Raw genomic sequence first — 25,155 nt, forward strand, 5'->3', positions numbered from 1 at the left:
CCAGCGATCCTGACCGCGTCATATCGCTGGTCGGGATCGCTGGTGAGTCGCTAGGTGTAACGGTACCCTTACTGTTCCCATATCTATGCAGCAAGCTCCTTACTGTTCCCATATCTATGTACCAGCCTGTTTTTAAAGCCTGTTACCTCTGCTGCTTTAACCCCTTCATGACAGCCAATACGTATATTTACTGACCTGAAATATAAGGGAATATTATCCCTATACAGGTGAAAATCCAGCAGCTGTCGGCTGTCCACTATATCTGACAACTTGCTGTATCACAAACGATCAGTGTTAGCGCCGGCCATATCTGTTTAACCCCTTAGTTGCTGCTGTCAAAAGTGACATCAAATAAATGGTTAATAGATTGTGGGGGCTTCCGCTTTAATCTAATTGACACACTGAGATCATGATTGTGTAGTCCTGATGTTTACCATAGCAGTTCAAGGCCAAATAGCGGCCTTAAGGCCCCGTCTCACTAAGCAATCTCGGTAGCGAGATCGCTGCTGAGTCACAACTTTTGTGACGTAACAGCGATCTCACCAGCGAGATTGCTGTGTGTGACAGCGATCAGCGAGCGGCCCCCCTGCCGGTATCGCTGATCGCTGCAAGAAATCTCTGGACATTTCTTTGGTCGCTGGTCTCCCGCTGGCCAGCACGCATCGCTGTGTGTGACAGCGGGAGACCAGCGATCAGGTGTAAAAAATAATAAAAAAAATATAGTTATTTTCACCTTCCGATGTCCCGTTCAGCCATCCCGCCTCTCTCCACGCTCCGGTCCCAGTGATCCTTTGCACGAATGACCGCGAGACTTTGTTATCCCGCGAGACCGTGACATCTCGCGGTCATTCGTGCAAAGGATCACTGGGACTGTAGCGTGGAGAGAGGCAGGAAGACTGAGCGGGACATCGGATGGTGAGAATAACTATATTTTTTATTTTGATTCTATTTTTTACAGGATGGCCAGCGATGCCGGGCGCTCGGCATCGCTGTGCTGATCGCTGGTGAAGCTGTCTGTGTGACAGCTCACCAGCGATCACATAGCGACTTACTAGCGATCCTGACACCTTCATATCGGTGTCGGGATCGCTGGTAAGTCGCTTAGTGAGACGGGGCCTTTAGAGTCTCCCGGCTACAGCGGCCAGCTCAGAAGTCAGCGATACTTAGGTGGTAAACAAACACTTTTTCTTTCCGGCTATATCACTTTGCATTAATTCCTGAAAATCACCTGAAGGGTTAATAAACTACCTGACAGCAGTTTTCAATACGTCAGGGGGTGCAGTTTTTAAAATGGTATCATGTTTGGGGTTTTACATTATATAGCACCCCCAAAGTCACTTCAAACTTGGATAGGTCCCTCAAAAAAATAAATTTTGGAAATTTCCTTGAAAAAATGAAAAATTGCTGCTACATTTTTAAACCTCCTAAAAAGCTAACAAAATAAATTAGCGTTTTAAAAATGGTGCTGATGTAAGGCAGGCATGAGGGAAATGTTATTAATGTTTTTCTGTGGTATGACTATCTGGATTAAAGGAATAATCATTCAAAGTTTGAAAATTGCAATTTTTTTTACATTTTTGTCAAGTTTCTGATATTATTTATAAACACAATATATCAATCTAAATTTACTACTATCATAAATTATAATGTACAGTCTCAAAATCAGTGGGATTTGTTGAAGCATTTCAGAGCTATGACCACATAAAGTGACATTGGTCAGAATTTAAAAAATTGGCTCCGTCACGAAGGGGTTAATACAATGGCCAGAGATAAGCAGGGAAAAGGAGGGTCACTGCCTTGTGATTTCCCCCCAGGCTGAAAAGTACCAGCCAGCTCCCTGGCCTCTTTGGTAAAGTCGGCATGCATTAATACTACTATGCTGAAGGGGGCGCTCTGACTGGTCACCGTCTGCGGCAGTGACCCTGGTGACAAGCTGTCATAGGGGACGCTCTCACTGCCTGTGGAGATAGTCTACAGTAATCAGAAGGATAAAGCGGACATGTTACCACAGCAGCTATGTGTGGGGCTGACAGTAATAGAAGACGTTACATATGACGTCTTCGGGACATGTGGCACCACCACGAGTCCTAAGGCGCCATCTTCTGTGTTTATAGCGCGGGCTCGCCGGTTTCTATGGTAACAGCTTTCCAGAAGCGCCCGCTGACGTCATCTCAGCGCGTCCACCAGGACCCTGCACGTGGAGGCTGGGAGCTTAGAGTAGGCGGAAATCGTCAGTGTCAGCGACAGCCGACGGGTAACGATTATCTGAGGGGAGTCATGGAAAGGGGAGAGAAGCCAGGCACCGCCGGAGCCCCAGTGCTGAGGGGAGCTCAGGGGGCTGCACATACACTGGAGGAGCCCACAGAAGCCGTGCTGCAGGGGGAGGAAGAGGCAGGGAGGATGGTACAAGAGGGGCACGACAAAAGGGAGGCCATGACATCTGTGCAAGTGGACGGATTCCAGGAGGAGAAGAAAGGAGGGCGAGGAACGGAGCAGCCAGGTCTGAAGAGGAAAAGGGGGGCCCCTGCCACGGCTCACAAGACCCCACAGGGGAGGCCGAAGTCTGGGAGAGTGTGGAAGGAGAACAAGAAGAGGTGAGCAGATGAGTGGGTAACATGGTGCTGACCCACTGGTAGATGGTGGCCTGCACTATTGGGACAGGGGACAGCTTTTGCTCTTCCATTTCCCCTGCTGCTCTCCTAAGTATCTAGGGGGGAGATTCTTATGTATTCTCGGATCCCCATCCCGTTCTAGAGCTATGGGCATTCTTATTTAGCGCTAACAATAATAACGTCCCTAACCACTATCCCACCTGTGTGAATAAACCTGACAGGGTCCTACGCTCTGTCATCAGCGGTCTGATGGGCAGCAGTGCTTTTACATGTGCAGAAGCCTTTTCACTGTTCACATCGATTGGTGAACTGTTTGCAGTTTCCTGGGACGTTGGTGCAGGGTGTTGCAGCGTTGTCTCAGTCACTGGAGCGTCTGGATTTATGGCTTGGGACGATACGAACCAGCCTACAGTCTGATATAAACATTGAGAAGGGCTGCAGGGCTCCATAACACAGCTGATTGCAGGGCTGCCAAGTCAAACCGCCACTGGTTTGATATTGATGGGAAATCTTAAGGATAGGGCATCAGTTTAAAGGCTGAATAATCCTTTTTAAAAAACTTTTTTTTTTTCCTCTCTAAGATTTATAATTGATGACTTATTCTTAGTAAAGGCTATACAAACCAAACTATGTACGTACGTTATTACATGGATCTCTTTGACCTGATGTCAGTCGGGCTGGGTGGATGGAGATTGAATACCCTTAGGGCTTGTTCACACGCTGCATTTTTCTGCGGAAAAACGCATTGTTTTACAGTACCAGAGAGAATGAAATTTCAGACATGTCATGAACATGTTGCTTTATTATTATTATTGCCTTTGAACCATCCGTTTGTCAAATTTGCAGCATGTGGATTCTTTCATATGTTTGCAGCGATTTTCACTCATTCAGAAACGTGTGTATTTTATGTAGCGGTTTTCGTGCCAGCACCTGAGTATTTGCAGTAAAAAATTTTGCGCAGGAATAAAGCTGCATAAAATCCACACATTTTTTAATATCATTTTCTTTTAATGGTTCTATAAAGTTCATGATTTTTTCTACCTAAGTGTTTTTGCCTATTATCGTTGTGCCAAAGTCTCCGCAGTGGCTTACATTGTTGAATACAGTGCCGGAGATGCCCACTCTGCCAAACACTGTGGGCATTTGTGGTGATTGTGGATGAGACCAGGAAGCACGCACTGGTTAAGAATCAAAATGGAAGCTCCAAGGGATCAATGAGGGCGAGTAGCACTACATCTAGGTTTTTTAACAGTTCAGAGCATTTCATAAATTAGTTTAAATTCCTCGGAAATGTAGTCTAATGTGAACATGACAGCAGATTCATGCTGTCCATAAATCGGAGACCTGCTGTGGTGTTGTAGCCAGGTATGTTTTACTCTAGGAAACTGTGGCATTCCAGAGAAAATATACTTTTACAAGCCATTCGTGGACAACGTGTCCCAGCAACTTCTCCACCCAGCTCCCCTTGACTGACGGGTCTCTATCTGTGTATGTATAGAAACAAACATGTCAGTCTAGGGCAGTGGTCCCCAACCTTTGTGACCTTGAGAGCCACATTCAGCTTAGAGAGAGGGTCAGGAGCTACATTCAGCACTGAGAGAGGGTCGCGAGCCACATCCAGCTCCCACCTCCCTCAAAGTAGTGTCAACCAAAGCCCCCTTTACAGGTATAATCATAACCAAAGCCTTTCCACATAAATCATTCCAAAGAAGTACACCGAGTTCCATGGGTTGTTCCTACAATACCCCCATTCAGTATTCTCTCATCAAAGTGTCCCAACACACTATCGTATCCAGCTTTAAGAACCTCCTCTAACAGGTAGTACCATCCTCCAGCATACCATACCTAAATCCTCTCTAAACCCCAGTAAATGTGCATCCAGATCTGCTTTTCTGTGCAGGGCTACTCACAAAATTCACCATTTTGAGAAGTTCTATTCATACCTGTTTGCTAGACCTGGAGCTAATGCACCAAGCCACAAGCCACAATTCATGGGACCGTGAGCCACATGTGGCTCCCGAGCTACTGGTTGGGGACCCCTGGTCTAGGGTATGAGGACCAGCAGAAGCCACCAGGGACCTGCCTTTAGGACCAGTGACTCAAGACACATGGAACCCTGTCAGCTTTTGAAGGTGTGTATTGTCTGAAACGCTGCAGCCTTTTCAGTGTCTACACGCAGGCGTAAGACACAGGCAGCATGAGTCATTGTGCTGTCAGCTCACACTTTCATTACAAGTCCAGGAAGCGAATGGTTGTAGGAATCTGGCCCTTGAGATAAAAGTTTCTTTTTGTTCACAAAATAAGCTGACATGTACCATAATGTATTGTAGACATTGCAATGTTAATATGCTACAGCTAAAATGTTGTTACTCTTTTTTAAATTTTCCCTACCAGGTTCTCCAACATGGTAAGAGATCGCCCACTGTGCACCTCCTGGGAGGTGAAGATGAAACAAAGGCAGGAGAAAAAGTTACTCAAAAGTTTAGCCCAACAACTGAAGGATGAAAAGCAGCGAGAGAAAGAGGTGAGACAATCTGTCTAAAGGTCCCGTTACATTTAGCGATGCACTAGCGATCCCGACAGCGATACGACCCGGTCAGGATCGCTGGTGCATCGCTAAATGGTCGCTAGTGAGCTGCCAAACAGGCAGGTCTCACCAGCGATTCGGCGGTCGACACTTACCTGTCACACGCAGCGATGCTCGTCGGCGCCAGCAGAAAGCCGACGATGAGAAAATGGAACATTCCGTTCTCGCGCGATCAGCGATATACAGCGGGGAGCCAGGTCGCAGGTACGTGTCACATGTAGCGAGATCGCTAGCGATATCGCTGTTGCGTCACAAAATCGGTGACGCTTTAGCGATATTGCTATGTGTGAAGGGGGGCTTAAGGCCGGACTAGATGAGTAGCAGGAGCCATGACTCATTGTGTCCTTTACTGACTTATTAGATGGCATCAGGAGAAAACTGAGTTTTATGTAGATAATTGACCATCACAAGTGTCTGAGAAATGGCCTAGCTCAAAGCCTGAAAAGCTGTCTCACACGATTCTTCTCCACCAAATTTTATGTTGGGCAGTAAAATTTGGACAGGAAGCCCCCCCCCCCCCCCCCATGTTTCCCCCAAACAGTGTTGTTCATCAGATTGCCGAAAAATGAAGCAATATTCGTCAATCCAGAGAACGCTTTCCTACCGATAACCAATGGATATGAAAGCAGATCAGATAGTTCACAATCTAACTGGTGAAAACAGTGGTATTTTATGACAATAATTTGTCAGTCAGCTCTTCAGTGTGACACTTGCCACCATTAATCTTTGTCTATGGGGTTTACCATTTAGTTTTTGTGTGAAGCATGTCGCATAAACGTGTGTTTCGAGTGAAAACCATATCAGGAAACAGTAGCAAATTGAAGTGGAAATGCATACTTTATGTGCATGGGTTTTTTCATTTCATGCAGTTTTTACTCTACAGTTTAAAAAAAAAAAAAAAAAAAAATCTGTAAAATGTACTATTTGGTGATTTTTTTCACTGTGTACTTGGTGTCATGTATCTGAGATCAGTAAGGATATGTGTACACTGTCTTTCTCTTTCGTCTCATTGGGGGACACACAAACCGTGGGGGTGTGCTGCTGTCACTAGGAGGTTGACACTATGCATGAAAAAAATGCTGCCTCCGCAGTGTACACCCCTCCGACCGGCTGTAGGACAATCAGTTTTGCTTAGTGTCAGCAGGAGGTGGACAGGGGTCTTTCGCAGACCCATGCCTACCTCAATGTGTGTCATTCCTTTTCAGGTAACCATGGAGGGATACAGAGTAGATTTACTACATCTGTATTCCCACACCAGGATCATGAGTACGGCGTGTACTGCCACCCCGTATCCTCATAAATCCCACGGGCAGGACCCTATCCCCTAACACAGGACTCGTGTTCAAGTGGCAGCTCCTGGTCCTGACCTTCGTCTCCCATTACTCGCCCACCAGAGCCTGATGATCGAGAGAGACGCCCTGCAGAAAACGTTTGGGACAGCAATCTTTTCATGCAGGTAACCGACCCCTGTTACAGGGTGAACTGGAGGTAAAAGGCTGCAGCGTTGTATGATATGCTCACCAGCCGCTCTGGCTGAATATGATCGCTGTAATCAGCTCGGGCTTACAGCCCAGGGCTCTATACTTATGTTAAGAGCCAACACTTACTTTCAAGCACGTGGTGCAGTGCGGTTCCAGCCTCCTCCCGTGGCAGCGTTATGGCCCTGGGCTCCAGTAGGAGCCCAGCACGGCCGACGCCAGATTCTGGCTCCCGGCAGGCTCCGCCCCCGGCTTTCTCTTCCTGTAGCAGCGCCATCTTGGTGCTCCAGGAGGCCTGAGCAGGGCCTAGCCCACCACTTCCAGGCGGGGATTTCATAAGGCTTCTAGGCAGCAGCAGGGCTGTTCACCTCGCTCTCTCTCCCTCATCAGCCTTCGGGCGGCGGGGACACAGGTCGTGGGTATGTGAGTACTGCTCTACAGGTTGCTCCCTCACTCCGCTTTCTACCCCCGGCGATCGGCACCAGGTAAAACCTGTCAGTATGCCCAAGGGAGAGCAGTCCCACTCCTCCGCTTCAGTGACCTTGGTCAAATATTGTATGTACCAAATGCAATGTCAGGCTTCCATCAGGTCAGTCCTCACCCTCTGCTCAGATTGCTGCAGACCTACGGTGTCACGCTAGAGAGCAGGTGCAGCCCTCCGTTTTGCCTATCAGAGCTCACACATTACCCCTGGAGCAGGAGGAAGCCACCTTGCCTGCCGCCCAGGGACCATCCATCGCCACGGGAGACAGCGAGTGTCCAGGATGGGCCTCTTCCTTATCTAAGTCCGTGGCCGACCTTATCATGGAATCACAGACCTTGGTAACGGTGCTTAACGGATTGCCACTTCAGACTCCAGTAGACACAGGAGCACGAGAGGAGCCTCCTTTTGGGCCTTCTAGGGGCCTTAAAAGGTTTAGACAGGACCATCAACCCAGGTCCCCTTCTCCATCTCTCCGCCAGAATTCCTCTGGCCGTCCTCATCCCCGGAATCCGGCGAAGCATTATCAGAGACACACTCAGAGGAGGGTTCTGAGTACAGGCCAGAACAGTCCCAGGTCAAGGATATGGTTCAGGGCCTCATTGCCGCAGTCAATGAGACCTTTAACATTGGGGACGCCACATCAAAACCTAATGATCAGGTTTTCTCATTTAAGCGTCATAAGTCCCCCTCTAGGGTCTTCGCCTCCCACAAGGATTTTGAGGAAGTGTTGGCCAGGGAAAGGGAGAACCCAACCAGGCGATTCTATATCCCTTCCCTCTGGATCTCACTGCCAACTGGACTGCCTCCCCTTCGGTGGACCCACCAGTGTCCAGACTCACTACCAGTACAGTCCTCCCACTCGCCAGTGGGGCAGCCCTAAAAGATCCCAATGATAGGAGGATAGAATCCCTGACAAAATCCGCCTTTGAGGCAGCAGCCGCTACATTGTGTCCAGCTTGAGCAGCTAAGTCTGTTACAGAATGGGTTAAACTGCTTAGACAGGGCATATCGGCCGGGGCCCCACCAGCAGAACTAGCGGAGTTCGCAGATCAAATTTCTCATGCCGGGAGGTATATGGTATCAGCAGCCCTGGATGCTGCGTCTTGCGCAGCTCAAGCATCCAGTAACATGGTAGCTGTCCGGCGGACGGTCTGGCTAAAGGCTTGGCGGGCTGATTTGTCCTCAAAGAAATCACTGACCAATCTGCCGTTCCAGGGCATCCGGCTCTTTGGATCAATGTTAGATCAAATCATTAAGGATGCAACGGGGGGTACAAGCTTCCTTCACCCTCAGGCCAAGCCTTGTCGATATGTTTTCAAATGTAGGGCTCAGCCCTTTCGCCATACCCCAGCGACAGGCACTTATGCTCAGGGCCCGCTGAGGTCACAAGCTCCGAGAGATAGGAGGAAGGTATCATTTTGGGCCACCCCGTCATGGCATTCCTGCAGTTCCAACAGCAGAGCTACCAGGTCAAGGCCGGGCAGAACCGCTTCAGCCTGATGCCAACAGGGAGTCCAACTCCCTTCCCAGTACCTCTCCCAGACTAGGAGGCCGCCTTCTCTTCAGAGATGTCTGGCAGACTTCAGTAGAGGATATCTGGGTAAAGGAGGTAGTATCAACAGGATGCAAGATAGACTTCAACGCGCTTCCGCGAGATCGCTTCTTTCGCAGCCATAAAAAGACGCTGCTATGGCTCTAGGTTTTTTTGTCGCAATCGACTCTCTCCTCAACGCAGGAGTAATCGTCCCCGGTCCCGAGCAGGAACGTTTCACCAGCTTTTACTCAAACCTGTTTGTGATACCGAAAAGGGATGGCTCAGTTCGTCCCATACTAGACCTCAAAAGTCTAAATAGATGGGTCCACTTACGCCATTTCAGGATGCAATCGATTCGGTCGGTAATTACGTCTATGGAGGATCAGGAATTCCTATGTTCCATAGATATCCGGGACGCCTACCTACACTTCCCCATTTTTCAGGGACATCAGAGATTTCTGCGTTTTGCTGTCCAAAAGCAGCATTTCCAGTTTGTGGCCCTGCCATTTGGGCTGGCAACAGCCCCCAGAATTTTTACAAAGATTATGGCAGCGATGGTTGCTATATTAAGGGTCAGGGGCATAATATTGGTTCCATATCTCGACGATATTCTCGTCAAGACGCCCTCCTTTTCTCAGGCCCAGGAAAATCTACCTGTAGTTTTAAACATGCTGTGTTGGTTTGGTTGGATCATAACCAGGGAAAAATCCCACCTAACGCCTAGAATTCTTAGGGATGATAATCGACACCCGCCGCTCGAGGGTCTTTCTCCCAGAAAGAAAGTGGATTACGCTCCAGCAGGGAATTCGCTCTGTGTTGAAATTCCGGCTTCTATCCTTTCGCGCTGCCATGAGGATCCTGGAAAGGATGGTGGCAGCTTCAGAGGCAATACCCTTTGCCCTGTTGCATTCCAGGATACTGCAGAGGAACACCCTCCTTCAGTGGGACAGGTCCATCTCTTCGCTGGATCGCCCCTTCCTTCCTTCCATTCAAACCATGGAGTCCCTCGAGTGGTGGCTGACCTCCCCCCTTGTTCATCTGGGTCGGCCTTTTCCCCCTGTCCACTGGCAGGTAGTAACTACAGATGCCAGTCTCCAGGGCTGGGGTGCAGTATTCCGCCACCTAACTGTCCAGGGACGATGGTCGAGGCAAGAATCCTCACTATCAATCAAAATTCTAGAACTGAGGGCAGTCTTTCTAGCACTTCTACATTGGGAAAGATACCTCAACAACCAGCCAGTCCGGATTCAAATGGACAATGCCACGGCGGTGGCATACATCAATCACCAAGGGGGAACCAGAAGTCCCCGGGCACTGATCGAGGTATCCAGAATCTTCAACTGGGCAAAAACCACGATTCCGGCAATTTCGGTAGTTTACATTCCCGGCACAGACAACACGGCCGCCACTTCCTCAGTCGGGAGGGGCTCGCGACAGGAGAATGGTCCTTACACCAGGACGTGTTCCGTCAGATATGCCAGCTATGGGGGACTCCAGATGTGGACCTCTTGGCATCGCGACAGAACAGGAGGGTCCAACAGTTTGTCTCAAGATACCGCGATCTTCTAGCAATAGGGGTCGATGCGCTGGTCATTCCCTGGACACAGTCCAGACTCCCTTACCTGTTCCCTCCCCTTCCTCTCTTGCCCAGACTGCTAAAGAAGATCAAGGCGGAAAGGGTGCCGGTCATATTGATCACCCCATACTGGCCCAGGAAGGCCTGGTTCGCAGAAATTATCAATCTTCTCACAGGCACCCCCTGGAGACTCCCCGACAGACAAGATCTCCTGGCTCAGGGGCCGTTTTACCACCTGAATTCTCGGTTGCTCAATTTGACGGCATGGCCGTTGAAACCACAATACCGAGAGCAGCGGGTTTTTCGGACCGAGTCATTAATACAATGATTCAGGCTAGGAAGCCTTCCTCTTCCAGGGTCTATTATCGAGCCTGGAAGGCCTGTTTTGGCTGGTGTGAGTCTAATCTCATCACACCTATGCCCTGTTCCCTGCCATCTGTCCTAGCCTTTCTCCAGGCAGGGTTAGATGGCGGTTTGGCCCTAAGTTCCTTGTAAGGCCAGGTATCTGCTCTCTCTATTCTTTTTCAAAGAAATTTGGCCTCCCGCTTACAGGTTAAGACCTTTCTGCAAGGAGTGGCACATGCGGCCCCTCCTTACAGATCCCCCTGTGGCTCCATGGGATCTTAACTTGGTCTTGGAAGCCTTGACAGGTTCACCCTTCGAACCCCTCCAAGAAGCTCCCATGTCTTTGTTGTCCTGGAAGGTGGTATTTCTCGTATTCATCACCTCTATTAGGCGGGTTTCAGAATTGGCGGCATTGTCCTGTCGCCTTCCATTCCTAATTATGCACCAGGACAAGGTTGTTTTGCGGCCTCCTCCTAACTTTCTTCCCAAGGTGGTATCTGCCTTCCACCTGAACGAGGATATAATCCTTCCGTCATTTTTTCCTGCTCCAACCCATCCTCTGGAGCGTTCTTTGAATAAGCTAGACCTGGTCAGGGCGATAAGGATCTATCTGGCCAGGACCGCTCCCTTCAGGAAGACGGACTTGCTCTTTGTGGTGAGAAGATGCCTGCCGGCCTCTAAGTCAACAATTGCCCGCTGGATCAGAATGGCAATTCTGGAAGCCTACTGGGTGAAGGACAGGGTGTTCCCTGCTGGGGTCAAGGCCCATTCAACCCGGGCGATGGGCGCCTCGTGGGCGGTACACAACAGGGCATCAGCCATGCAGTTGGGCAAGGCTTCCACATGGTCGTCCGTGCATGCCTTTTCAAGGTTCTATAAGGTCCATACCTATGTGTTATGAATGAGTCACCGGAGGAGGAAAAAACAAAAACACAAGCTAAGCCCAGAAAACCGGAGAGGTTGGTAGATAGCGGATTGCAGACCCCTGATCCTATTCACCACAACTAACAGTAGCCGTGGGGGGTTCCTACGGTGCCCTAGACCCCTCGTCACAGCCGGAGAGCTAAATAAGCCTAAAGAAAGAAAGGGGAAATCTAAACTTCCCCAGAGCAGACCCCAAAGCAATAGACAGCCCCCAACATGTATTGTCGATGAAAACGCAGACAGAAAGACAGGCTGAGCAAATGATGGGGCCCAACTAACTAGATAGGAAAGGACAGAAAAGATGCTGGCTGCAATCACGCAAAAAAAACCTGCCAAAAATAATGTCCAACACGTCTGATAGAAAAGGCCCTGAAGTCACTAGACTTCAAAATCGCTATATCAGCACTCAGGTATATTCTGAAGACAGAGCAAGGAGATCAACTGATCAGAGACAAAAATGGAGTTCAGCCCATCCCAACCAGGGCAGGCTGAACACAAACACTAACTAAACAGACAAAATCTCATGGAAAAATAGCAGAGCAAAAACTTAGCTTTCAGTAGACAGGAACTAAACTGGATGCCAGAGCTCAGAGCAGAAAGGATCACCAGCAACACTGCAGGGCGTCGGCTGCCTTATATCCACTCAGAAATTCCGGATGTCCAATCACACTCCACCTGTTCAGATGACAGGTTCTTCCCATCCAGATCAATTTCACTACCTCCTTTCACCAGCAGAGGGAGTTCATCAGACATCAGAGGTGAAGGAGAAAATGAACTCATAACACCTATGCTTCAGCGGACGCCAGCCTAGGCAGAAGAATCTTGCAGGTGGCAGTGGTGAGTTCTCCGGCCTGAAGGAAGTTTGTCTTTTCCCACCCCAGGGACTGCTTTTGGGCGTCCCACGGTTTCTGTGTCCCTCAGTGAGACGAAAGAGAAAAGAGGATTTTGGTTGCTTACCGTAAAATCTGTTTCTCAGAGTCTTCATTGGGGGACACAGCGCCCTCCCATGATTTTATGTGTAATGAATATATGATGACTTACATGATGTCTCCTCCTACTGCTTTTTCACTAGCTGATTGTCCTACAGCCGGTCGGAGGGGTGTATACTGCGGAGGCGGAGTTAGCATTTTTTTTCATGCATAGTGTCAACCTCCTAGTGACAGCAGCACACACCCACGGTTTCAGTGTCCCCCAATGAAGACTCTGAGAAACAGATTTTACGGTAAGCAACTAAAATCCTGATATTTTTCAGGCAGAAAGCGGATCCGTTGATAACTGATGTGAACGGATGCCACCGGACCGTTTTTTTGACGGATCCGATGAATGAAGAATTTTAAAGGAACCACAGCCCGAGAGAGAGAGAATTTTTTTTCTGTCCACCAGAAATGATTTCAGGGTTAAATTTCCGGCTGACTTCATTCCTCCGGGCATGCGCACTATAAAATGCGGATCCTATTATTAGGAGAAGAAACACAAGAGCGCGCAATAAATTCCATATAGAAAAATATAAATTTTTATTAAATAGATAACAACAATATAAAATGGATAGCAGAAGATGTGCTCATGGATAATTAGGACAGTAGATCCCATGTACCGACCAAGTCCCCCCAGATGGAAAACAAAGTGAGTATGTATCAAGATCCTCAGATCATATCATAGATCAACGTACCACCCCAGCAGATATAAAATACATAATCAAGGTAGCGGTGACTGATAATGCCAGTGCCAATACACGCTAACAGCGAAAATCAAAATGCTGGTGGAAGTAGGAGAAGGAAAACCAAGTGGGTATGTGTCATGGCCCTCAGGTCATGTCACAGATCAAACTACCACCCCAGCAGATATAGAGTAAATAATCATGGAAGCGGTGACCGATAATACCAGTGCCAATACACACTGCCAATGAAGATCAAAGTGCTGGTAAAGATAGTGGATCAAGTAGGTAACAACTCACCAGGGAGGGGAAGAGGAAGGAATCCAGCAGTGGGGCCTCCGACGCGCGTTTCGCGACGTCCCCCGCCGCTTTATCAAGGAGGAAAGTGAATAGGAAGGTCCCAGTAGGGCCTTCAAATAGCCCATGACCCCGGTCACGTGACCGGCGTCAGCCAATCAGAATGGCACAAGCGGCGCATGCGCCGGGGTGTCTGCAGGTCCTATGCTGCAGCCCGGCGTCCACACACTGCGCATGCGCCGGGACCCGAGGCAAGGCGCACTGTGTTAGAGGACGCCGACCGCAACATGGAGCCGCACACAGCACGGCGATGCGCACGGTCATACAGAAATTAAAATAGGGCACAATGTATGTGATCCCTGATCCAGAATTCCATGTCAGGGGCCCAGGATTGTGTAGAAATAAACCCCATAATGATAGAGGCAGCCATGCTGTATATAAATACTGGAGACACTGTAAACAATGTACCAAAAAGCCCCCGTACAATATTATGTATATAATATAGTAAGATGTAATTCCATACTAATTATAATAATTGAACATAAGATCATTAATACATAAAAAGTGGAATACAAAAATATATAACAAAAGAAAAAAGAACACCAAGTGTACAGCATGTTGCATGGTGTTCGACCTATAGAAATATCCATAGGTGTTCTTGATTGCAGACAAAGGACAATCGGATCCGATATATAGGGCTACTTGAAGCGAAACCGGGACATATAAGGTAATACTGAAAATAACAAAAGATATATGTCAGAATTAAAAACAATAAGAATAAAAGAAAAATTAATAAAAACAACCACTACAGGGAAACATAGGAAATATGGAGTCCTGCGGGAACCTGAAACAAGCTAGAGAAACCATATTACAATAAATTCAGATTAAGTCTAAACGAGGTAAAAGGGGGGGGAAAAAAGGCGGAAAGGGGAATGTCACATTAAATAGAATACTGTGAACAACAAGGGGTCAAAAAAAAGGGGGGGGGAGGGGAGACCATCAAATTTTATTGGGTCAAGTGGAGTGTCACAAGAATGGAGTAAAACTTAAGGACTCATTCAGTCCTCTGGGTCTCATGGTGTCCAATCGGACAATCCATTTTACCTCCATTTGCCCAAGAATCTTTCTATGGTCCCCACCCCTTATGCCCATATGCAACGCATCAATCCCCCTAATTTTCAATAGGCCTGCTTCACAGTTATGATGGGCCCGGAAATGTCTAGGGATGGTTTTAAGTTCAGTGGGATCAGATACAGTCCTGGCTGCGCCAATGTCCCGCACGTGTTCACGTGTCCGCACCCTCAGCTCTCTCGTGGTAAGGCCCACATAAATTTTGGGGCACGGACAGGTTGCGCAGTAGATAACATTAGACGTACCACATGATATCCGTTGTCTGAGTGTAAATTCCCTTATACCATCAGAGGAGCTGAAGGTGGAACAGCGCAGGACATTAGCGCAAGCCAAGCAATGTCCACACTGAAAAGATCCCCAGACCGGGCCACTTGTCCCAAAGAAATTTTTGGGAGTGGGCACATAGTGGCTCCGAACCAGGATATCCCTCAGATTCCTGGATTTATGTGGCGTCATAGAGGGGGAATGTCCCAGGGCGGTCCTCAGGGCTGGTTCTGTCTCCAAAATGGACCAATGTTTTTGTAAAATAGTGCGCATATTGCGCCATTCATGATTGTATGTAGATATGAAGCGTATGGGTCCATCTCTATCTTGTCTGCCGGTCCTCGTAGTGGGTTGTAGAAGACCACTACGCAGGGTACATCTTGCTCGATCGTAGCCCCTCTTGATACACCTACGGCTATAGCCCCTTTTGAGAAAGCGATCACTCATGTCTTGGGCTTGTTTTTCAAATCGATCATTGGTGGAGCAGATGCGTCGCATGCGAAGGAACTGTCCGACCGGGATGGCCCGCACAGTAGCTGGATCATGGGCCAAAGATGCATGTAATAAAGAATTGACAGAGGTGGGTTTCCTGAAGACATCCGTCTGGATACGCCGATCAATGTCGATCTCCAGGCGGACGTCCAGGAAATCCACAACCCTGTCATCATGCTTATATGTCAAACGAATGTTATAATTATTGACATTCAACGACCTCATGAAGTTCCCGAGCCGGTCGACCCCACCATCCCACAAAAATAAAATGTCATCTATGAAGCGGTACCAGCACAGCACATGGGAGGCGTCCCGCGGGCCCCCGTCGCCAAAGAGATTCCTCTCCCAAGCCCCTAAAAAGAGGTTGGCGTACGAAGGCGCACAGGCCGCCCCCATGGCCGTGCCCCGCTTCTGTAGGTAGAATTGGTCCTTAAAAACAAAAAAGTTGTGGGTTAAGATGAAGTCGACCAGTTCAAGGACCAGCTCACATAGCGGGACATCCAGGCCGGAGGCCCCCAAAAACAGGCGAACAGCATCAACTCCAACCGAGTGATCGATACATGTGTAAAGACTCTCTACATCGGCAGTGACAAGAAGAGTGGACGGTTCCACAAGGATGCCATCAACCCGTGCCAGGACATCCGTCGTGTCACGTATATAGGATGGCAGTGCTTCCACTAATGGTTTCAAATAAAAGTCTATAAAACGACATACGGGCTCACACATACTGCCAATCCCCGACACGATAGGACGCCCTGGGGGGTCAAGGGCATCCTTGTGGACCTTAGGTAGAAGATAAAAAGTGGGGGTTCTGGGGAATTTTACTACCAAGCCATCCAAGACCCTTTTAGTTATGACACCGCTCTCAAATGCCCTCTCCAGGATTAGTCTAAGCTCATGTAGAAAACGACTCCCTGGGTCAGAGGGTAATTTTTGATATGTTTCTGGGTCCCTCAATTGTCGAAACACTTCTTTCTCATATTTAAGGCTGGGCCATACCACTACGTTCCCCCCCCCTTATCAGCAGGCTTAAATACAACATCCTCCAATAACTGTAATTGGGAGATCGCCAAACGTTGTTTATGGGTTAGATTATCCAGTTTACGTCGCGAGGATAATTTTTTAAAATCCTCACTCACCAATTTGGTAAAGATATCCACAGAGGGACACAGCGACAAGGGGGGGAACCTAGTGGATTTAGGCCCAGATGAGGGGGGAAACTTACTCGTAGACGGACCATCCTGTTCAGCAAGCAAGTCCTCCAGATCACGAATTGCCTCCCTTTCAGTGTTGTTCAGGGACCCAGGAGCATAACTTGCAGTGTGAAGTTTTTTCAAAAGCATGATGACAGGGTTGTGGATTTCCTGGACGTCCGCCTGGAGATCGACATTGATCGGCGTATCCAGACGGACGTCTTCAGGAAACCCACCTCTGTCAATTCTTTATTACATGCATCTTCGGCCCATGATCCGGCTACTGTGCGGGCCATCCCGGTCGGACAGTTCCTTCGCATGCGACGCATCTGCTCCACCAATGATCGATTTGAAAAACAAGCCCAAGACATGAGTGATTGCTTTCTCAAAAGGGGCTATAGCCGTAGGTGTATCAAGAGGGGCTACGATCGAGCAAGATGTACCCCGCGTAGTGGTCTTCTACAACCCACTACGAGGACCGGCAGACAAGATAGAGATGGACCCATACGCTTCATATCTACATACAATCATGAATGGCGCAATATGCGCACTATTTTACAAAAACATTGATCCATTTTGGAGACAGAACCAGCCCTGGGACATTCCCCCTCTATGACGCCACGTAGATCCAGGAATCTGAGGGATATCCTGGTTCGGAGCCACTATGCCCACTCCCAAAAATTTCTTTGGGACAAGTGGCCCGGTCTGGGGATCTTTTCAGTGTGGACATTGCCTGGCTTGCGCTAATGTCCTGCGCTGTTCCACCTTCAGCTCCTCTGATGGTATAAGGGAATTTACACTCAGACAACGGATATCATGTGGTACGTCTAATGTTATCTACTACGCAACCTGTCCGTGCCCCAAAATTTATGTGGGCCTTACCACGAGAGAGCTGAGGGTGCGGACACGTGAACACGTGCGGGACATTGGCGCAGCCAGGACTGTATCTGATCCCACTGAACTTAAAACCATCCCTAGACATTTCCGGGCCCATCATAACTGTGAAGCAGGCCTATTGAAAATTAGGGGGATTGATGCGTTGCATATGGGCATAAGGGGTGGGGACCATAGAAAGATTCTTGGGCAAATGGAGGTAAAATGGATTGTCCGATTGGACACCATGAGACCCAGAGGACTGAATGAGTCCTTAAGTTTTACTCCATTCTTGTGACACTCCACTTGACCCAATAAAATTTGATGGTCTCCCCTCCCCCCCCCTTTTTTTTTGACCCCTTGTTGTTCACAGTATTCTATTTAATGTGACATTCCCCTTTCCGCCTTCCCCCCCCCCCCCTTTTACCTCGTTTAGACTTAATCTGAAGTTATTGTAATATGGTTTCTCTAGCTTGTTTCAGGTTCCCGCAGGACTCCATATTTCCTATGTTTTCCTGTAGTGGTTGTTTTTATTAATTTTTCTTTTATTCTTATTGTTTTTAATTCTGACATATATCTTTTGTTATTTTCAGTATTACCTTATATGTCCCGGTTTCGCTTCAAGTAGCCCTATATATCGGATCCGATTGTCTTTTGTCTGCAATCAAGAACACCTATGGATATTTCTATAGGTCGAACACCATGCAACATGCTGTACACTTGGTGTTCTTTTTTCTTTTGTTATATATTTTTGTATTCCACTTTTTATGTATTAATGATCTTATGTTCAATTATTATAATTAGTATGGAATTACATCTTACTATATTATATACATAATATTGTACGGGGGCTTTTTGGTACATTGTCTACAGTGTCTCCAGTATTTATATACAGCATGGCTGCCTCTAACATTATGGGGTTTATTTCTACACAATCCTGGGCCCCTGACATGGAATTCTGGATCAGGGATCACATACATTGTGCCCTATTTTAATTTCTGTGTGGCTGTGCGCATCGCCGTGCTGCGGTCGGCGTCCTCTAACACAGTGCGCCTTGCCTCGGGTCCCGGTGCATGCGCAGTGTGTGGACGCCGGGCTGCAGCATAGGACCTGCAGACACCCCGGCGCATGCGCCGCTTGTGCCATTCTGATTGGCTGACGCTGGTCACGTGACCGGGGTCATGGGCTATTTGAAGGCCCTACTGGGACCTTCCTATTCACTTTCCTCCTTGATAAAGCGGCGGGGGACGTCGCGAAACGCGCGTCGGAGGCCCCACTGCTGGATTCCTTCCTCTTCCCCTCCCTGGTGAGTTGTTATCTACTTGATCCACTATCTTTACCAGCACTTTGATCTTCATTGGCAGTGTGTATTGGCACTGGTATTATCGGTCACCGCTTCCATGATTATTTACTCTATATCTGCTGGGGTGGTAGTTTGATCTGTGACATGACCTGAGGGCCATGACACATACCCACTTGGTTTTCTTTCTCCTACTTCCACCAGCATTTTGATTTTCGCTGTTAGCGTGTATTGGCACTGGCATTATCAGTCACCGCTACCTTGATTATGTATTTTATATCTGCTGGGGTGGTACGTTGATCTATGATATGATCTGAGGATCTTGATACATACTCACTTTGTTTTCCATCTGGGGGGACTTGGTCGGTACATGGGATCTACTGTCCTAATTATCCATGAGCACATCTTCTGCTATCCATTTTATATTGTTGTTATCTATTTAATAAAAATTTATATTTTTCTATATGGAATTTATTGCGTGCTCTTGTGTTTCTTCTCCTAATAATTGTATGTTTTGAGCTTGCGTTTAGGGTGTTGGAGCTGGGTTGTCCCTTGTCTCCCTCATACCCTTTATTTATGGGACTTTTGTTGCCAACAAAATGCGGATCCTGCAGCAAAAAAAACGTTACATGGTCCGTCCAGGCATGTCAGCGGACGCAAAAAAATTGACAGATCCACAAAAAAATGGATGGCCATCCGTCAAGATCCGCCGGTAATGCAAATCAATAGGGAAAGAAACGGATCCGCCAAAAAAAATGGCTGATCCGTTTTTTTGCAAAACGGCGGATTTTGACTGATGGTCAAAAACGGAAGCGTGAAACAGGCCTTAATGTAAAAACGACATGTTCTGTCTGAGAGTCTTTTAGCTGCTTCAGCTTCGAAAGCCGTGAAGCTGCTAAAAGAAGGTGGCATGCCCATTCTTTAGTTGGCTACTGCTTGAAAGTCCCCAATATCTTATATATAGAATTAACATGAAAGGGCGTCAAAAAATGAATAAAAAGACGCCAAAGATGACACTTCAGTAAAACACCACTGGCATTTTTTGCTTCAAAATCTATGTGGGTATACAATTGCTTACCCTAATATCCTACGCTGCACTGATGAAGTTTGTCAAGATGGTGCACAGAAAATTTTCATGTATTTTTTCTTTCTTTTACAGGAGAAAAAGAGGCGTCGAGAAGAAAACCTGAGGCGTAGGTTGGAAAATGAGAGGAAAGCTGAGGTGGTACAAGTGGTAAGTGGTCTCTGCTGTCCATGTGCATTGCAATGTTAAGAAAGAAAGGCAGCTGGTTTTGTCTCGTCGTCAGTCATAGTTTCACAATAGTTTTATACTGTTATTATTTATATTCTGCATGGGGACATATTACATAAGCCTAGCTGTAAAAAAAAAAAATAAATTTTGAATAAATATACCATGTATATGCAAAATTCTTCTTGCAAAATTAGTTTTTGGGGGCTTAATTACTTCTGTGTTGCAGTTTTATGTGAACCTTTTTTATATATTCTGCATATAGTGTTCATTTAAGATGAATATGGACCCTAAATGGCTGAAAAATCGATGATTCTAATGTGCCAGAGTATAGAATAGTCACTGCAGCCATCACTTTTTTGTGTAAATGTCTGTTAGATTCTGTACTTTATTGCTAACCAAATGTATGTTCTCTTCTATTAGATCCGAAATTCAGCTAAATTGAAACGGGCCCGCAAGAAGCAATTGCGCAGCATAGAGAAGAGAGATACCCTGATGATGTCAAAAGCTGGGAAGAAGCTGCCTCAGAAAAAGAGTGCATCTTCCAAGGGGACAGAAAAAAAGGAGGCCATTTCTAGATGAAGAAAATACATTCGGTCATCAGAGTTGGACAGAAACACCACCCGGAGCGTACACAGTATGCGGATCAGCCATTGCGGTTTTGTAATCAGGGGAGCACACATGGCATTGAGATGTAACTTGTCACTGTCCTGAGATCTACTCTTATAAGAGACTTTTGGGTTTATGTAGACCCTGGCCTTACAAGTACTTAAAACTACGTTCTGAACTAGTTATTCTAAGGGTATGTGTGCACAATTTTTAAAGTCTTTTGGAGTAAGTCTACGGTTTTGATAGAATCCTTATATAATCCTACCACTGACTTACAGATTCCTGTCTATACTGAATTGTCAGAAAGCTGCCAATCAGTGGGGGGGTGGGGTTACAAACATTAGCTGTACTGGCTGCATCTGAGACCTAGTCACGCAGTGATAATCTGATGATAAAACACTGATTGTACTGAAACTACAGCACACATCCTAGTAAGTAATATATCCTTAGGCTTTCTGCCTCTACTTTATAAACTGCAGCACATATCCTAGTAAGTGACATATCGCTAAAATCGGGCTCTCTATGCCTACATTATGCTGATCTCAGATTGAATAGAAAAAAAACTGCTGACAGATTCCCTTTAATTAGATTCACAAATCCGTTAAAAAGAAGTGACCTGCCCATTCTTTAGACTCCATCCTAGGAGAGTCAACAAGTGTACAACAAAACACCTGGCGTTTTCTATTTTGCTCATATTGTAGGAGTTTTTTTCACTACAGTTTCATTCTTTGCTTAATGGATTTGTAAAAAAAAAAAGTGAGAAAATCCACTGCAAAAGAAACCCCACGCTTAAGCTTTTACCAAAGGATTTATCAAAAACACATCAGATGGAAAAAAAATGAAAAGCGCCACATAGAGGTAGCATCTCTTGACGGAAACGCATTGTTTTTGTCTGCACATAACTAAAGGTAGTGCTAATTCTGTCATGATTATTACAGTTGATCAGATATGTTTGGAAACGATCGCCAAGTCTGAATTTTCTATATTCGTACCATATTGGCACACTATTTGTGCTTAATTTAAGTTTGACGATCGTTTCCCAACGTATTCGATCATTTCTACTCCCATTAACTCCTGTGGCGTTCGCATATACAATATTTGCCAGCAATTGTAATCGAACAGAATATTGAAAAATTCGCTCAACTCTAATGATTTTAGAGGGAGCCCTAGATCTTTCCACCCTGTCTATGACAGTGACTTCACCGCGGTGCAAACAAAGAACTACTTCTACCAAGACAAAGAGGCTCTTGGTATGTTTCCACTGATTTATTTATTTTTTTCCAGAGTTATTACAATGGAAGTGCTCCCAAAATCCTCCCCAAACAGTTGGAATTTCTACTCCAAAAACTCAGCTAAAAGTCTCCCTCAGTGTGAACACACCTATATTTGGGTATTTCTCCTAATTTAGTCTTGGGTTATGTGCACATGAAAATCTTTAGACGCTGGTGTGTACCAGTCAAGTATTTCAAGCAGAAGACCCTTCAGGAATACACAAGCTCTGTGTTACCTGAAGCATCTTTTGTAGCAGTGTGTGGTTTTTTTTTTCTCCTCATGAATAAAATAGTGAGTGGCTTCCAGGGCGATTCCACGTGAAGAATGGTCAGGTCATTTCTTTTAACTGCTACATGTCTTCTAAAACTTGAAGCAGTTAAAAGAAGCTAAAAGTTAAAAGCAGCTCAAAGAGACTGAACATGTGAACAGTGACATTGCAGTGCATATATTTATTTAGAATGGGTAAGAGGGTCCGGTCTAAAACCATCCTGAAAGAAAACTTGTTCACATAGCCTTATTGTTTAATAGTCAAGGCATACAACCTAAGGGCCCTGTCACACAACAGCAATCTCACCAGCGAGATCGCTGTGTGTGACAGCGATCAGCGACCGCCCCCCCCCCCCCCGCCGGGATCGCTGCAAGAAACCTCTCGACATTTTTTTCGTCGCTGATCTCCCGCTGGCCAGCACGCATCGCTGCGTGTGACAGGCGGGAGACCAGCGATAAGCTGGTAACTAACGTACACATCGGGTATCCAAGGGACACGCGTCCCTTGGATACCCGATGTGTAAGTTAGTTACCAGCGAGTTATGGGTGCCACCGCCTCTCGGTGGGGACCAGGAGCCCGCCGAATGTGTACCTGCCGCCAAACGCTGGGGACCAGGAGGTAGCAGGATGCCGCCAGGAGAGGCTGGGGATACAGGTGCGCCCTCTGCTGGTGGAGGACTGAAACAGCAGGTACACTTGTCCGCTGGTCCCGGGCTCGTTCCTCACCTCGGCATCCTGATCGCTGGTGACGCTGTCTGTGTGACAGCTCACCAGCGATCACATAGTGACTTACCAGCAATCCTGACACGTTAATATCGTTGTCGGGATCGCTGGTAAGTCGCTATGTGTGACTCCAGCTTAAGGAAGACCAGGCACCCCAGATTCGTGTCTTCTGTCAGCACAGACTGACATGTAACTTCCCTATTAATTATTTCGCTGGCACTTGGTGCTGTATATACTATTCTAATTGGCTTAATAAAATCTGGTACAAAGTTTAAAAAAAAAAAACTTTCCACACAGCCAGAAGTATCGCCGCTCCATAAAAGTTTCAAAATAAAGGATTTTTCTGTTTCCATCTTCCCCCTTCTTTCATCTAAGTACTAGTACTATCAAACAGTCTTTTAGGGCTCTTCATGCTCTCATTAAAGCCTTTAAAGGGAACAATGATTAAAATTACAGTATATCTTGGTTGATGAAATCCGTCTTCTGGTTCATGTTTAATCTTTATTTTCAGTTTTGAGTTAATGATATGCTGGTGCTCTGGAGCGGGGCTGTGGGGGGGGGGGTCTTCATGTGGTGCTCTAATTAGGTAATCATGTGTATGGCTTCTGACAGGTCACTGATCCCTCAATGGCTTGCCCCCTAATTTATATATTTTTATATATATATATATATATCTTGGAGAAAAAAAACAAAACCACCTTCAGGCAGGTGGTGGTGCCTGCGCTGCAACATGATCGCATATGTACAGTGAATATAATACATTTGTCTTACTGTAATGCTAATATTCATTAAAAAAATCCATTTGAAATTGCTAGAGGAAAGAAAAAATGTACTCCTCCAAATGGTGCATTTCATAGTTTTCCCGGCACTTCCAAATGCCAGGGCACTTGCTCAGCTTATTGTTAATGAGATCGTGAAGCTTTGCGGGGTTCCCTCCAATGCGGTGTCAGAAACAAATTAGGTCCCCTAATCCTAAGTTCCGGAAGGCGTACTGTACTCGACTGGGGGTGCAGCTGTTCTTTTCCTGTTTTCCATCCTCGGTCGAATGGACAGACCGAGCGCACTAATCAGAATTTGGGGACTTACCTCAGGTGTTTTGTCTCTGAAAACCAGGAGGATTGGGCATCTTACCGCTGGCTGAGTTTGCGATAAATAATCATCGCCAAGAATCTTTCGGCAGGTCACCATTCTATAGTGCATACAATTTCCATCCACAGTTTGGTACTTTTAGTGGGGGAGTGGCTTCTGGAGTTCTGTACCCTAGACGCAGTATAAATGATATGGGGCCTGGTTCTTCACATGGGGTTAGTGAAGAAGGCAAAACTTTAGCAATATTGGAGTGTTGATGTTTTATCCAACACTCCAGTGTTCCGCATGGCCGTGACTCGTAAAAGTTTTGAAGCCATCCGCAAATTTTGGCATTACAATGTTAATGCATGTTGTCCTCCACGAGATGACCGCAACCTTGACTGACTTCGGTCACTGATCACTTCCGCAACAAGTTTACTGAGGTGTATACCTGCACACCATTCCATCAAAGTCTGCATTCCAAAACTTTACTACTTCCCTTTTTTTATTTTTACGACTTAACGTTATAATTTTCTGTGAAGCACATGGGGGTTAAAGGCGCTCACCACACATCTAGACAAATTCCTTGTGGGCTCTAGTTTACAAAACTGGGTCACATGGGGATTTTCCAATGCTTAGGTATATCTTGGGCTCTCAAAACAGGACATGATGCTCTGAGACCATTCCATGAAAGTTTGCATTCTAAAGTGTAACTCCTTCCCTTCTGAGCCGTGCCGGAATTTAGTGTCACGTCGGGAACTTCCACTGTTTAGGTACATCAGGGGCTCTCCAAAGGCAAAATGGTGTCCATTCTCGATTCCAGCCAATTTTGTGTTCAAAATGTAAAACTGCTCCTTCCCTTCCGAGTCCGGCTGTGCCCCAAAACAGTGGTTTAACCCCACATATGGGGTATTGGCATACGCAAGGGAAATTGCACAACAATTTGCAGGGTCCATTTTCTCCTCGTGAAAATAAAAAATTGGGGCAAAAAGATCCTTTTTGTGGAAAAAAATTAATTTTTTTTTTCACGGCTCTAAGTTATAAACTTTTGTGAAGCACCTGGGGGCTCAAGGTGCTTACCACACATCTAGATAAGTTTCTTGAGTCTAATTTCCAAAATGGGGTCACTTGTCGGGGGGGAGTTACACTGCTTAGGCACAGCATAGACCACTCTTGATTCCAGCCACTTTTGTGCTCCAAAAGTGAAATGGTGCTCCTTCCCT

The 25,155-nt window shown here is 46.6% G+C and overlaps 1 protein-coding gene across 1 annotated transcript; it reads left to right on the forward strand.

Moving 5' to 3' along the window:
- The first annotated feature begins 2,118 nt into the window (after nt 1-2,118).
- On the forward strand, nt 2,119-23,339 carry CCDC86 (coiled-coil domain containing 86). The gene is made up of 4 exons (XM_073588291.1): nt 2,119-2,594; nt 5,007-5,136; nt 19,904-19,978; nt 20,417-23,339. The coding sequence occupies exons 1-4, from the start codon at nt 2,134-2,136 to the stop codon at nt 20,573-20,575; spliced, it is 825 nt and encodes a 274-aa protein (XP_073444392.1). The 5' UTR covers nt 2,119-2,133; the 3' UTR covers nt 20,576-23,339.
- Nucleotides 23,340-25,155: the final 1,816 nt, after the last annotated feature.

The sequence above is a fragment of the Dendrobates tinctorius genome, unplaced genomic scaffold, assembly GCF_039654945.1.
Source record: "Dendrobates tinctorius isolate UK_male_01 unplaced genomic scaffold, ASM3965494v1 ptg000103l, whole genome shotgun sequence".
NCBI lineage: Eukaryota > Metazoa > Chordata > Amphibia > Anura > Dendrobatidae > Dendrobates > Dendrobates tinctorius.

Coding starts and splice junctions, on each gene's coding strand:
- CCDC86 (XM_073588291.1), top strand. CDS start 2,134: ATGGTAACAGCTTTCCAGAAGCGCCCGCTGACGTCATCTCAGCGCGTC. Junction 2,595..5,006: donor TGGAAGGAGAACAAGAAGAG/GTGAGCAGATGA, acceptor TTTCCCTACCAG/GTTCTCCAACATGGTAAGAG. Junction 5,137..19,903: donor AAAAGCAGCGAGAGAAAGAG/GTGAGACAATCT, acceptor TTTCTTTTACAG/GAGAAAAAGAGGCGTCGAGA.